Here is a 13,589-nt window from a genome sequence, read left to right as displayed (position 1 = left end):
TTTGCAACTCCCAAAAACCATGGCAAGTTCATGTAAAATGTTGCATTGCAATTCAAATGATAGCTAAGTATAACAAATCCAGAGTCAGAATGACTACCTCAGGCAATGGCTGCCAAGGCAGAAATCATATCTGCATATACCTCCTGGATCGAGAAGCTCCACCAGAAGATAGGAGATGCGTCGTCTGCGACCAGGATGGGGTCTACAAATGTCAAGATTGTCTTGGGGAGCCACTCTATTGCACTGGCTGTTGCAGAAGTCAACATCTTTGCAATCCCTTCCATTGGATCAGTCAATGGAATGGTCAATTCTTTGAGCAAAGTTGTCTCGCTCACGTCGGACTCGTCATACACCTCGGTCATGAGGGCAAACAATGTCCGGTACTTACGGATAGGTGGGACTTGTTCGAAGAAGACGAACCGGAAGACCAGCTTGAGCCTGAAGATCTACCATCTGTGTCGGGACCCGAGTTCCAGCCGAAGGAAAACACCATGGTCATCATTGACAAGTCCGGAGTTCATCGCCTCCGGGTTCGATGCTGCGATTGTCCAAATGCCATGAGTCCAGACCTTCAAATGTTTCGACATGGATTTTTCCCCGCTTCATTTAACAAGCCGAAGACTTTATTCACCTTCAGGGTTCTCGATGATTTTCTACTGGACAACCTTGAATGTGGGACCTCGGCAATGAACTATTACAGCAAGCTCCGGCGAATGACCTCGAGGATGTTTCCACACCTTGTACCGGTAATGCCATGTCTCTCTCATCTAACGGACATTATATTGACAAGGCATGGGGCAAGGACCGATACCGAGAGCTCATGAGAGTCGCCCGACAGTGGAGGCAGTTGAAGACGATGAAATGGCATGGCTTCGGCCATTGTTCCGACAGCCCGAATGCAGGAGATCTCGCATTATTTTGCCCGGCATGTCCTCAGCCTGGGATTAATGTGTCCTTCTCAGGGGATGAATCACTTGATGAGTGAGTCTTCCTCGATACCGAAGTCACCTCAGCGATAATAACAACTCCAAGGTGGAAATACACCCGGTCATTTGTTATGGATGGAAATTTCAAAGCTGAACACCTGCATCCCATGAAGCCATTTGATGAAGTTTGGCTGTCAGATGGGTTGGGATTCATGGTGGGAAAGGACAGGTATAACACGCATCTTGCAGAGGCTGCCGACACTTTAGAAAAATCAAGCTGCAACAATCACCGGGCAGTAAATCAAGCAAATGCGGCTCGGCACAAGCTGGAATCCACGGGCATCGGGGGAGTAGCCTGTGCGAGACACGGTTGCTTTGTTCCTCACTCGATGGTAGATTTTCAGAAAGGCGAAAGGCAAGCCGACCCAGCCATTCGATATTCACGAGTTAACCATGCATCATTCGCAGACAAATGAACATGGACTATGCCCTTTGTGAGGCTGCCCGGCACAACATGGAAGGCATCACCAGGGCGGTCACCTTCTATGATATCAACTGTCAATACAACAAGCACTTTCGGGTTCGGGTGGATCGAAGCCGATTTCTCGAAATGATTCCGGAATTGACCATCATTCCCGGAATCGGGTTGTGGCACATCCACGGACATCAGGACAGCTGCTATGTCCGATATGCGTCGAATTTTATCGAAGGCATCGGTCGGATTGATGGAGAGATCATGGAGACCCTATGGTCACGTCTCAACCTGATTTCCCCTGCTGCTCGGGGAATGTCATCCCCGCATCGAAAGGAATGTCTCGATTATCAGATGAATGATTCCAATTTCTGCAAGATGATCCGCATGAAAAGGACCCTTTGCCGAAAATACAAGCAGGCGAAGAATGGCATTGCCGAAAGTGAAAAGGCTTTCGACATACTCAATGAAGCAGCACCCGGCGATTCAAAGACAGAGTGGCTAGCCAGCGAGAGGATCGCTCAGTCCAGCAGAATAAATAATCCTGCGGCTATGGATGTATATGAGATTAATATCAAGAAGGGTTAGTTGACTTTGTCTCCATCAAAGTCTGATTTAATTTTGCATTCAGCACCGAGCAAAAAGGAGATCGAGCTTAGGCTACTAGAGGAGGGTAATGCCCGAAATGCAGCACCTGCTCGCAGGTCTGTGGCGACATGGATATCAATGGGGTTGGCGATTGAAGAGGCTCAAATCGCATTGCTCATCGAGGTCCGAAGGATTGGTAGAAGAACTACCGAGACACAGAAGTTAGACATCGCCCGGCAACGCGATCGTCTCCAAGGCCAGATAGATGGATTCACTCGGTCTGCTATTACGCATCTCGGAGAGGGATTTGATGCAGATGATGATCCTGAAGACTTGTACTTGGACATTCTTGATGATCTCGATGATGACTTGGCAGACTTCACCGAGACATCTGACACATGGGCAAACTCCCCTGAGCTCACTGTAATCCCATTGCCATCAAACCTCGGGGTAGATCGATGCAGACGCTGTATGGCAGACGATCTCATTCCGCTGGAGATGTCTCTTCGTGAAGGGCAGGCCAATGACTCCCTTCACAACCTCCGAATTCACTTGTGCAACAAGGCGATTCTGTTTCGAACAACAGTTAGGCAAGCCAAATCCCAGGCCCTGAAAACTCGAGCTTGGTCCCAGGTGACGTCGGTGCAGCAGGCGGTGTCCCTCCATGCCAGTATATATACGAAGACGAGGAAGCAAATGATGCAACTGGAGCCAGGGCAAGACCAGGTTCAGAAATACAAACCCCTGCTTCGAGAGCAACTCAAAATCAGCACTGCCGTCGGCGATCCAAATGCCCGAGGTCAGCGAAACGAGTCCCTCGCTTGGTTCTGGTCAGTCGAAGTCGACCTTGGGGGTCCCGATCACTCGTGGAATGAGGAATGTGAGTTCGGGCATGCTTGATGTGTCCCGCGCTCAGCTGACAGAGTCATCCGAAGTTTACCGAGTTCATTGGCTCCGGGCAAAGGCACTACGGGATCGATGGAAGGAAGAAATGATGTTGGTCCAATTGGAGATGGATTGGACATGTAACTTTTTCTTGTGGAAAGCAACCCAATGGGGTGACAGGATGCGCGAATCATTGGTGAAACACCTTCCGGGTCATGCATGCTACTCGGGAAGGCAATCCCAAATGTATTCATTGCTGGCACAGGATGCCCAGGCAGCATTTCAAGACCTGAAGACCGGGTTTATAGATGCTCGAGATGAATGAAATTTTTTTACCAACGATATGAAACAGCTACTTTGACCCAAACATTTTAGTCCCGGGAATTGGCCGGGTCGACCCATGTCGGAGTTTGAAAATTTTTATCAGTCAACCAGTGGCTCATATCTTGACCTCCGAACCAACTGCCATTGTCATTGTCATTTCCAGCTTCATAATCCTGCATTAACCATGTCTGTATTGCATACTCCCCCAACATCCCCTTCTAATTCTCAGACTTCCGGCAATGGGTTCCGACCCCTCACACTCACTCAGGCAGATATTGCAGCTACAATGTCAATGGCTGCATCTCGCATCCGAGCGTCCATCTCTCAATATCAGATGGAGGCTGCCCACACCCAGGAGCCATCTGCTACTCGGATCACGCACTTTAAAGCCGGGCTGCAATGGGAGATAGCTGTAAGAGGCTGATGACTGTGGTGGTCGATGCTGACATTTCCAACAGACTTTTGTGACTCCCATCCTGCAGTACTCAGCTGCAAGGAACATCATTTCGGTTGTTCCGAGCCCGGTTGCTCATATTCTTCAGTTGATTCCGGAGCTCACCTGGAACATGGTTCCGGACCACATCTTTTCATCCCACCTATGCCAGTTTCAAGATGTTGCAGATCTGGGGGATCCCTCCCGCATTGTATCCACCTATGGTACTCCATGGTGGACCGGATCAACTGCCATCCCGAACGAATTATGGCCATGGGATCAGGTATTCGCTAATTGTGTCTGTCACTACCAGCATTGGCTAGTAAGACTTTTACAGAATTTCCTTGAGTGATGACTAATCCTTTCTAGTCTGGCGTTGAGGACGAACGTCTTGTTGTTCCTGAGCAGGTGGATGAAAGCTCGGTTGCAACGCTGAAGGCACTGAGGTGGATGAGGGAACGCCTCCTGACAGTGATTGAGGATCAACAAGCTGGCATCCGTGAAAAGATGGCAGAGATTCAGATGTACACCGCCGTCCTAACCAAATTGAACCCAAGGGGACCAGAGTAGTTCTAGTCCTTCAGTTCAGAATGTTGATGTCTAAATTCTGTACATGATGAAATAAGTACTGAAAATTACATACTGACTTTCGAATATCTGACCTATTGCTATATGCTGAGTCCTGCATACCAAATATCGAGTATCGAGATCCAGATATCTTGAGTTCCAAATATTGAGTCCCAAACATAGAGTCCCGGATATCCAGTCCCGAAGCCCAAGATTCGAGACGAGACTTGAAACTCGAACATTGCTATGAGTTGCGAGTTTTGAGTCCCCACCGAGTCCTGACAATCGAGTCCCACAGCCCGACTATCGAGTCCCAACCATCGAGTCCCAACCATCGAGTCCCGACAATCGAGTCTTGAAACCCGAGTCCTGACAATCGACTCCCGAAGCCCGAGATTTGAGTGCCGACCATCGAGTATCGAGTCCCCAATATCGAGACCCAAAACCCAAGCAGCCCGAAGCCCGAGATTCGACACGAAACAAATCAAAACTCCAAACACCACGACACTTTCTTGAATCACCGAGTACCGAAACCCGACGGTACCGACCGGGTACCGAGTCTTGAAACCCGAATCCGCACTATCGAGTCCCGACTACCGAGTCTTGAAACCCGAGTCCCGACAATCGACTCCCGAAGCCCGAGATGTGAGTGCCGACCATCGAGTATCGAGTCCCTATTATCGAGACCCGAAACACGAAGCCCGAAGCCCGAGATTCGACACTCGAAACAAATCGAAACAAAACTCAAAACATGACACTCATCAATTTTGGGAGTTGTTTTCTTGAATCACCGAGTACCGGGTACCGTGTACCGAACCCCGAAACCCGGTACTCGGTAGTCGGTGAAATCGAATATCGAGTCCCGACTATCAAGTACCGGGTACCGTGTACCGAAACCCGAAACCCGGTACTCGGTAGTCGGTGAAATCGAATATCGAGTCCCGACTATCAAGACCCGAAACCCGAATGTTGAGTATGGAGTGCCTGACATTTAGTATCATGTATTTGAAGGTGGGTACTAACACGGGTAACTACCTTTCTACTTCTTCCAATCCAACCTTGCCCATCCACACGACGGAATCCCAGCATAAACATGAACAGCATCCCTCATATACCATGCCCAGGCAATCCGATCCCCTTCCACTGCATGAACCGCGTGTCTGACAATCCTTCCCGAAAATGCAATCATGCACCCCGGATCGTACCTTAACTCCAGCTGCAGGCTTGGCATACTCATCCGAGCATTAGAATAATTCCCCACGCTAGTGAGAATATCGAAGCATTCGGAAATCGATGAGGGGTCTCGATGATTCGGGGTTTCCCGATTGCATATGACGGTGAGGCTGTTAAACACCGTTGCCCAGTACTGGAGAGTCTCTGACATCTTCGGCAGTTCCTTGCTTCGTGCCTTTTCTCCGAGGCTCGCAAAGGCTTGCAACCCTGCCCAGTACTGCTCAGGATGCATCACCCTGAGTGCCGCTGTGGCAATGGCTGCTGGCCTCGCAATGGCTTTGAGGATGTTCTCGGAGGATGGTCCCTTCAATGATGCAGATACCTCCGGATCGGACTGATTCTATGGGATTGGTGAGTTTAACTACCGAGATCGCCATCTCATCAGATCCTACCTCGTGCCCCTGCTGAAACCATGCCGGAGATAAATTAACGCATCCGGGAGTTAGGACATCATTTTCCGAGCTTGGTGTGAACCACTGTTGATTAGTCCGCCAAATCCCATCGAGCTTTATGCTTTGTTCGAGCATGGGAGCTAGCAAATCCGAGGCCGCCCAAATTTCATTCTGTACGTACCATTTGATGTTCAATATCCATCCAGTCACAATATATATAACACACCTGGGTGGCATCGGTCAAGGCGTCTGGGAGGTACCATGCGATGATGGCACCGGATGCATCAAGAATTGTCGCGGGTATGTCGATCAACTTTGTGCCCTCATGGCCAGGAGGACACCTCTCGAGCAACTTTTCCTCTCTCTCTTCATTACGCCCCGTGTCCTTTGGGGAGATCAATTTGCTATATCTTGCAATATCAATCGGCATCTGAACTGTGATGAAGCAATTTGACTGATAAAACGAATTTTCCGAATCTGCAGGAAGACTCACTGGGATTTTTATATGCCTTTATGAGCCGATCAACCAATTGATCACAAGCCATCACCAGATCAGTGTCTAGGTTTGGAGAAGGTATAACTGGGTCTCCTCCTGTCTTCTCTGCATTGAATTTCTGTTCCGTATAATCACATGCCACATGAGTGACAGTCAGGGCCCAAGTGCGCAAGAGGGTTATTTCATCATCGGAAGTGGAAGAAACATCCATGATTGAATTGATCTTGTGAGATCAGAAGCTGAATCCTGAATGTCCGCACTTTGGTGTTAAAGGGGGTGGAGATTGAGAGGATCAGATAAGGGAGCCTTGGATGATCTGAGCTTTCAAAGATCTATTTCTCTTATCATCTATTGCTCAATGAAATACCACATGATTGGAAGTCTGTTGGATGTCAGATACTCGTTTGTCGAGACCCGGGCCTCGGATCTCGGTACACTTCACTCGATTTTGATACCCGGGACACCATAGTTGGAACTTGTCTCGAATCTCGGGTCTCGGGCGTCGGGTCTCGGGTCTCGGGCATCGGGTCTCGGGTCTCGATGGTCGGGACTCGATATACGGGACTCGTTGGTCGGGACTCGATACTCGATTGTCGGGATTCAATGGTCAGGCGTCGGGTTTCATGACTCGGTAGTCGGGACTCGATAGTCGGGACTCGATGGTCGATTTTCGGGATTCGATAGTTGGGGCTCAGATATTGGTACACTTCACTCAATTTTCGGTGGTTGGAACTTGGCATTTGGCATTTGGTAGGCTTGGATGATGTTGGCTTTCAAAGATCTATTATCATCCATTGCTCAATGAGATACCAGATGATCGGAAGTGTGCTGGACATCACATATTTGTTTGTCGAGACCCGGGTCTTGGAACTCGGTACACTTCGCTCGAGTTTCCACTTCACCCCTTTGCAAAGCTCTGTGCCATACCACATCATTAGATGACTTTGAATAATCACCTCCTTTGATTTGGATGATATACAACTAGCTGAGCTCCATCATGTCTACAATTATCATTCTCCTGGGCCCACCCGTCTATCTTATATACCCCCACGTCGGCCTACCCATCTATGCAATATATGTCTCCCGTCGGCCCACCTGTATATAATACATCTTTTACCACTCCCTCGGCCCACCCGTCTACAAAATAATATTAATTCGTCGGCCCACCCGTCTAATATGATATATATCTGGGCCCACCTGTCTATGTGATAACAAGCACCCTTGATATACCCGGCTATTTGATACATATCTACCTTGGTACACCCATCTACATAATATCCAACTACCTCGGCCGATCCGTCTATTGAAAATTCATGTCCATCGGCCCACCCATCTACTTTACATATTCCCCACCTGGGCCCACCCGTCTCCATCGGGAATAATAACACTCCCGGCCCATCCGTCACAGTCGAGGATATATCTACCCTCGGCCCATGGTCCGCTGGCCCGTATCATACGGGATATTATGCACGTCCGTCCACTCGTATAATACGGAGATATGTTACTGCAATATGTGTTAGATCCTCCTAATGACACGACCCCGACATAATATTCCGGGTCATCTCGGGGAGGCATTCCTTGCCCATCTGTCAACTCAGATATGTTAGTGAAACCGAGTAAGTCCAGGTACTCACCTAAGGCATCCAAATGGGACACCTGATCATAGGTTAGCCAGGTCACATCTCCAGACTGCCATTCCACTTCGAAGACAGCATCCTCCCGAGGTCCGCTGTGGGATAGGATGCGGTTCACCTGCCATTCAGGCTCGTGTTCTCCCTCGAACTCAAACAGCTGATTGTCCATCCGTCCAGGGAACAATCTATCATCATTTGGGAGATGAATCCACAAAAGTGATGAGTGGAAGACGGGATGGATGCCCCATTGGCGAAGTCTGCTGGGTAAGTCAACCAAAAATGAATTGTTACCATAGTCCTAAGTCCTTTAGCAAGTGGTAAGGTCCCATGAATTTTGGAGTGAGCTTGCACGCGAGTCCCTTAGGCAGGGAGAGGTTCTTTGTTGATATGTATGCCAGGTCATTCTCCTTGAACGGGCAGGGTTGGCATTTCCTGTTAGCATTTTGTGTTTGTTTCACATGCACCTGCAGCATCGAATTGTGTGCTGCCATCGTGGCTTGCTTCCTCTTCTGCAAGTACACCCTTACACTTGGATATTCGTCCTTAGTGGGGTTGTTCCACACCATTGCTCTTGGGGTGCGGCTGGTATTAGCCTCAAAGGGTGAGAGAGAGGTAGAGTCTGAACTAGCCGTATTTATGGCAAACTCAATAGCCGGTAAGCGCGCCACCCAGTCTGTTTAGTTGGGGCTGATGACAGACCTCAGCAGCTGAACCATCGTTCTGTTGGCCCTCTCAGTGGCTCCATCCGACTCCAGGTGATACGCACTCGACATGTGCTGCTTTACACCGAGCAATCTGTTAAGGTCCGTCCAGAATGCGCTTGTGAAGACCACGTCCCTATCACTAATGATTGATCTAGGGAGCCCATGGTATTTGTATACCTCGTCAAACACTAATTCAGCCACTTCGCAGGCATTGTAGTTCACTCTGCTGGGCACAAGGTGAACCATAGAGGTGAGTCGGTCTATTATGACTGTTATTGTGTCATATTCACCATCTCTGTCCTTCAACATCGGTAGCAGTCCCACAAAATCTATCCCTATGGATTCCCAAGGCCTGGTAGGCACCGGTAGTGGGTGTAGCAGCCCATAAGGCTTTTGATTGGTGGGCTTCATTCTCTTGCAGGTTACACAGCTCACACAGTATGCGTTCACATCGGCCACCATCGACTTCCACCATATGTGGTCTCTTAGGTAGGTCAAAGTCTTTTGTGCACCCAAGTGAGCTAACAGGGAGTGCGCCTGGGATATAATTATTTCCCGAATGCTTCTCCTGCTCATCTTCAGGTCTGGGACACAGAGTAGTGTTTGGTCCTTCAGTTTTATTTGTACCAGGCCGGCAGTCTCTTCAAAGTTCTGGTAATGACTTGGTGAGTCCAATATGTTTTTGAAGAATGGATCCTCATGGTAATGATGCCTCATCCCCTTGATAAGCTCGTCCTCCTCTGGGTACCAAGCCAGGTTTGCAGGTAAGTCCTGTGTAGTCTCCTCAGAGACAACTGTCTCTTCTGGAGTAGGTGGCACTGACATGCTTTTGCCAGCATCCTCCCCCTCCTTTCGTTCACGTGGGCCACGCAGGACGAAATGACCAGCCACACACTTGGCAAACTCACCCGCTGTCTCAGGCTGACCAGTCTCAGCTGGGGTTGGCTCCTTGCAGTGTGACAATCATATTTCCGCTGGGCTTGTATGAAGCCACTATGCAATTTGCATCCATACCCCATGTTGTCTGACTCACCCCTAGTCATCCCCAATGCAACCCGACATCCCCGATGCAACCCAATGATCGGACCCGCTCAGATACCCTGCGGACTCATCCTACCTATGTCCAGTCCAGTTGCACTTTACCCCACTAGGTGTGCAGTCATTTATCTCCTTATTACTGATGCGGTAGACAGCACTATTACATGTATTCCCACTGGCTGCAGCACCTCATGGCCTTTTACATATTTCATCGGACCCGATGATGTGCTACTACTTTCGCCTACAGTACTCCGGACCTTCATGTAGCTAGTTAAATAGGACTTAGTAGGTGATCGCACTTTACCACTCTGTAGATGGGAGAAATTCCCTGATACTAGGTCACCTCACTTAGTCCCTATCCCCTATACCTGCTGAATCTATCTGATTTCCACTCTTTACGCTCTGAACCTCAGTCGCTCATTATTGCTAAACATTCCCTTGTGTTTCCTATCCTAAGCCCGCACTATTCCTTACTTCTCCCTCGCTTTCCCGTCCTCCCCGATCCCCGAAAACGTCGGACTCGGTATCCCCTATGTCGGACTCCATCTCCTATCATCGGACTCGACCTTTCTACATTAAGTTCATTCCTCATATAGTACTGACATATTTAGACTTAACTAGACAACAGGCCCCTTTAGGGTCGAACACTCTTGCTTGCAAGTGAAGCAGCTAGGCAGAGCTAAGACCTCATATACTGGCTAAGTACTTTTACAGGTATCTAGTCAGGTTGTGATTTCCACACTGATACCCTTGTCAATGCTCAGCACTCTGAGGAAAATTTATCTTCATCCAAGTCTGATTCTTTTTCCCTCTCAGAGGACGAATAACATTATACAATGAATGGTAAAGACACCATCAGACAGAACCACTTGCAGCAACAAATCACCAACATTTTCGACATCCTTTTAAATGACTGTAGTAAACTTCACGAGAGTTTTCTTTTCCAAGATATTAGTGAACATTATCGCCAAATGTTATTTTTCTGGGACCGACAGCATCATGATATACTCTTACAATTGTGTCCAACTTGTGGAGTATACTTTGAATTTTTCAGACTCCTAGAGTAATGTTATCATTTAGCTGATCCAGAGAATAGATGGAGACAGAGGAGATAATCAAAGACGATTGTCAAACACATTTACAAGAGGATAATCAATGACGATTATCAGACACAATTACCTGTATGTCAACTGGGGACAGTTGCGATTTCATGTGCCCGGTGGATGTCATGCATGGTATGGAACTCATACCATGACATTGATAGACAGGAAGTAGCCACAAAGAGTACACTAAAGTGTACCTCATTGTATTATTATGATTGGTTCCATTTTGACAGATTTACTTGTATTTATATTTCCAGTATGATAGTTTTCACCTTTCCCCTTTCCTTTTGTAGTGATTACCAATTGGCTGACGCCAGAAAGTGCTGTTTCGACGCTTACCTCTACCACCATCAGCATCAATGCACTGCCAAGTCAGTCAGCACAGACCTCACCTCTATTTTGTCTCTAATTCTTTGTCGCTACCAACTTGTTTGACCCTTATTATTCTTCATCACCGTCGCCCCATTCTCAGTTCGCCGTCTCCAAATCTGTCAAGTTCCACTATCCCGCTCTCGTCAATTTGCCAATACCATACCCTTTTATATTGCCACTCACTCAATTGTTTCGTATGCTCTTCCCTTTCAGTCTACTCTACCCTATCAGTGTTACGAACTAGGATAGTTCCGACAATAGCTACTCGATAAGAGTATTCGGCTAAGGTCGAGTCAAGGCTCCTGTGTATGCAAGAGTTCGTAAGACAAGGCAAGGAGAGTGTCCTTGACTTGAATCAAGTTCAGACGACTTGAGATTGGAGGTCTTAAGCAAAGGAAGTTCCAGGTAAAACCTAGTAAGATTAAAGTGAAGAAATACAATGTACAGAATGGGTTTATATAGTGAACAGTAACTGCTTTAGGGCAGGTATTGATGAATCAGAATGAGTCAGAGGTAAGAGATGAGTCAGAGATAAGAGATGAGTCATCTAGCGACGGCTTGATAGCGATCGTGATGTAATACAATGAGTCAGAGATAAGACAATAAGTCTAGCGACGGCTTTGATAGTGATTGTGACGTAATACAATGTAAGAAGAGAAAATGAGTAGGGGCGTACTTAGACTGTAACATTACCCTGTTTTTACCGTTGAAGTCACCAATTTCAACAATCCAAGTTATAGTAAGCATCATAGTTGTCGTTGTCTCCCGCACATTGAGAGAAGAGCTTCTCATCTTCTTCAATGGATATCTGCTCTGCTTCAGCATCTTTATCAGCTTCCCACCTAGAGAGGGACTCGTAGAATCCCGCGTCTGTCTAGACTAAGGGTATCACCGGTTCTCCTTTGAGGTCTTTACAAAAGACCGATAAGTGTCCTGACAATAAGTTGCGGCATACTCGACAATGGTATGTGGGACAGTTCTTGTGGTGATGGCCCATAAGACCACAATTACGACAAAGGAAGTTGTTGGCAGGTTCAGTTTTCATGATGGTGATGGAGGAAGATGGTGGTGGTGGAGATGGGGTTTTGGAGCGTAAAGCTCAGTTTCGGTTGGTAGGGGATATGGAGTGTTCTCGCTTGACCTTGGAAGGTCGATGGGTAGGGTATCTGCGACGCGTGGTTGTTGTTGGGGCAGGTGTAATAGGAGCTGGTATGACAGGTACAGCAGGAGGAACGAGAATGCTAGTTGTATGCTCAACGGGAGTTGGTATCTCCACCGGAGGTGGAATGGGAATTGCGATATGGGGGGATGGGGGTCTGGCGACTGGGTGAAGCGCAATTCGTTCGGTGACGATGTGGATAGCCTCTCGAATAATCTCTTTAGTAGTAGCAGGCATGAGACACACTGCAGTATTGTGAATACGTATGTGAAGGTGGCGGAAGATGGTCTGGTGACGGGGGTCATTGATGAGTCTGGCAGTGCGACCAATGAGATTAGTGGCGCGGATAATGTTAATGAGAAGTGCGCTAGATAGAGCTCCTCATTCAGCAAGAAGACGATCTATATCGATGGCGTATTGCTCAGAGGTGAGAGCGGACTCGAACAGGGTATTGGTTTCTATATTGTCAAGGATATCAAAATAGTTGGAGTTCATCAATTCATCGGTTAGCGTGGTAGCAGAGAATGTCGGGGAAAGTACTGGGGAAGAAAGGTTTTGAGAGGCAGTGGTCATAGCAGCAGAGAGTTCTTGGACGCGTAAGAGAAGGAGTTGAAGTCGTTTGATTGAAGAAGGCATGATTTCAATGGGGTTCTTATAATTGATTGGTTTTCTTATAAGTAGTGAGGATAGTTGAGGCGTTGCCTAGGTTCTCTTCTGGGATCCATTCGTTGCTAGCAGAGGCATACCCTTTCCAAGATACGAGATAGCGTCTTTGTTTACCCGTACCTTTGTGCGATAGGATCGCTTCAACTTCGTATTCTTCTTCGTTATCTATGACATCAGGTGGTGGATCGTGGAAATTCGGACCGTGGATTTCGGTTTCATGATAGGATGATAGTTCGGAAGCATGGAACGTGGGGTGAACTTTCCATTGTGCTGGGAGTTGGAGTGTGAATGTGATAGGGGAGAGTACGGCTTTCATGGTAAAAGGTCCATATCGTTTTGGGGCAAGTTTTCGTGAAGGTAATTGTGTAATGAGGTTCTTTCCTGATAACCAAACTTTATCTCCAACTTTCCATGGTTGGTATTTCTTTCCGTATGATCATGCAGCCATTCGCTGCATTGTGAGATTATGACAAGAGATGGCTTCTTCGCGTATCTTCTGAAGAAGGCGGAGCCGTTCTTCTGCGGCCGGAACGGTGGAGTTGGGGAGCACATGAGGGAGAGCCTGTGGCTCGTATCCCATCATAAGGAAGAATGGGG

The 13,589-nt window shown here is 47.8% G+C and overlaps 5 protein-coding genes across 5 annotated transcripts; 4 read left to right on the top strand and 1 right to left on the bottom strand.

Annotated features, from left to right (window-relative positions):
- Nucleotides 1–203: 203 nt before the first annotated feature.
- On the top strand, nucleotides 204–380 carry DFJ58DRAFT_643751 (uncharacterized protein; the record flags this gene model as incomplete). Its single annotated transcript, XM_041381386.1, has 1 exon — nucleotides 204–380. A coding segment is annotated over one exon (177 nt), but the record flags the coding sequence as incomplete, so codon positions are not given.
- Nucleotides 381–491: 111 nt separating this feature from the next.
- On the top strand, nucleotides 492–1,402 carry DFJ58DRAFT_673349 (uncharacterized protein; the record flags this gene model as incomplete). Its single annotated transcript, XM_041383058.1, has 3 exons — nucleotides 492–746; nucleotides 803–981; nucleotides 1,033–1,402. 3 exons carry the CDS (start codon nucleotides 492–494, stop codon nucleotides 1,400–1,402), a joined length of 804 nt encoding a protein of 267 aa, XP_041234712.1.
- A 134-nt stretch (nucleotides 1,403–1,536) lies between these two features.
- Nucleotides 1,537–3,196, top strand: DFJ58DRAFT_739452 (uncharacterized protein; the record flags this gene model as incomplete). The annotated part of the gene is made up of 3 exons (XM_041387042.1): nucleotides 1,537–1,981; nucleotides 2,030–2,866; nucleotides 2,922–3,196. 3 exons carry the CDS (start codon nucleotides 1,537–1,539, stop codon nucleotides 3,194–3,196), a joined length of 1,557 nt encoding a protein of 518 aa, XP_041234711.1.
- Nucleotides 3,197–3,309: 113 nt separating this feature from the next.
- Nucleotides 3,310–4,238, top strand: DFJ58DRAFT_832959 (uncharacterized protein). The gene is made up of 3 exons (XM_041392229.1): nucleotides 3,310–3,607; nucleotides 3,654–3,950; nucleotides 3,998–4,238. The coding sequence occupies exons 1-3, from the start codon at nucleotides 3,380–3,382 to the stop codon at nucleotides 4,196–4,198; spliced, it is 726 nt and encodes a 241-aa protein (XP_041234710.1). The 5' UTR covers nucleotides 3,310–3,379; the 3' UTR covers nucleotides 4,199–4,238.
- A 474-nt stretch (nucleotides 4,239–4,712) lies between these two features.
- DFJ58DRAFT_850225 (uncharacterized protein) lies at nucleotides 4,713–6,527 on the bottom strand (the record flags this gene model as incomplete). The annotated part of the gene is made up of 7 exons (XM_041393752.1): nucleotides 4,713–4,916; nucleotides 5,080–5,179; nucleotides 5,231–5,338; nucleotides 5,401–5,768; nucleotides 5,821–5,991; nucleotides 6,047–6,255; nucleotides 6,314–6,527. The coding sequence occupies 7 exons, from the start codon at nucleotides 6,525–6,527 to the stop codon at nucleotides 4,713–4,715; spliced, it is 1,374 nt and encodes a 457-aa protein (XP_041234709.1).
- Nucleotides 6,528–13,589: the final 7,062 nt, after the last annotated feature.

This window comes from Suillus subalutaceus (assembly GCF_016647625.1).
Source record: "Suillus subalutaceus strain FC151 chromosome Unknown DFJ58scaffold_698, whole genome shotgun sequence".
NCBI lineage: Eukaryota > Fungi > Basidiomycota > Agaricomycetes > Boletales > Suillaceae > Suillus > Suillus subalutaceus.
This window is presented reverse-complemented; position numbering and strand designations above follow the sequence as displayed.

What these genes read in the sequence shown, in the direction of transcription:
- DFJ58DRAFT_832959 (XM_041392229.1), top strand. Translation starts at nt 3,380, where the DNA reads ATGTCTGTATTGCATACTCCCCCAACATCCCCTTCTAATTCTCAGACT. An exon ending in GGCTGCAATGGGAGATAGCT is followed by an intron (nt 3,608 to 3,653) that starts GTAAGAGGCTGA and finishes CATTTCCAACAG; the next exon opens with ACTTTTGTGACTCCCATCCT. An exon ending in GTCACTACCAGCATTGGCTA is followed by an intron (nt 3,951 to 3,997) that starts GTAAGACTTTTA and finishes AATCCTTTCTAG; the next exon opens with TCTGGCGTTGAGGACGAACG.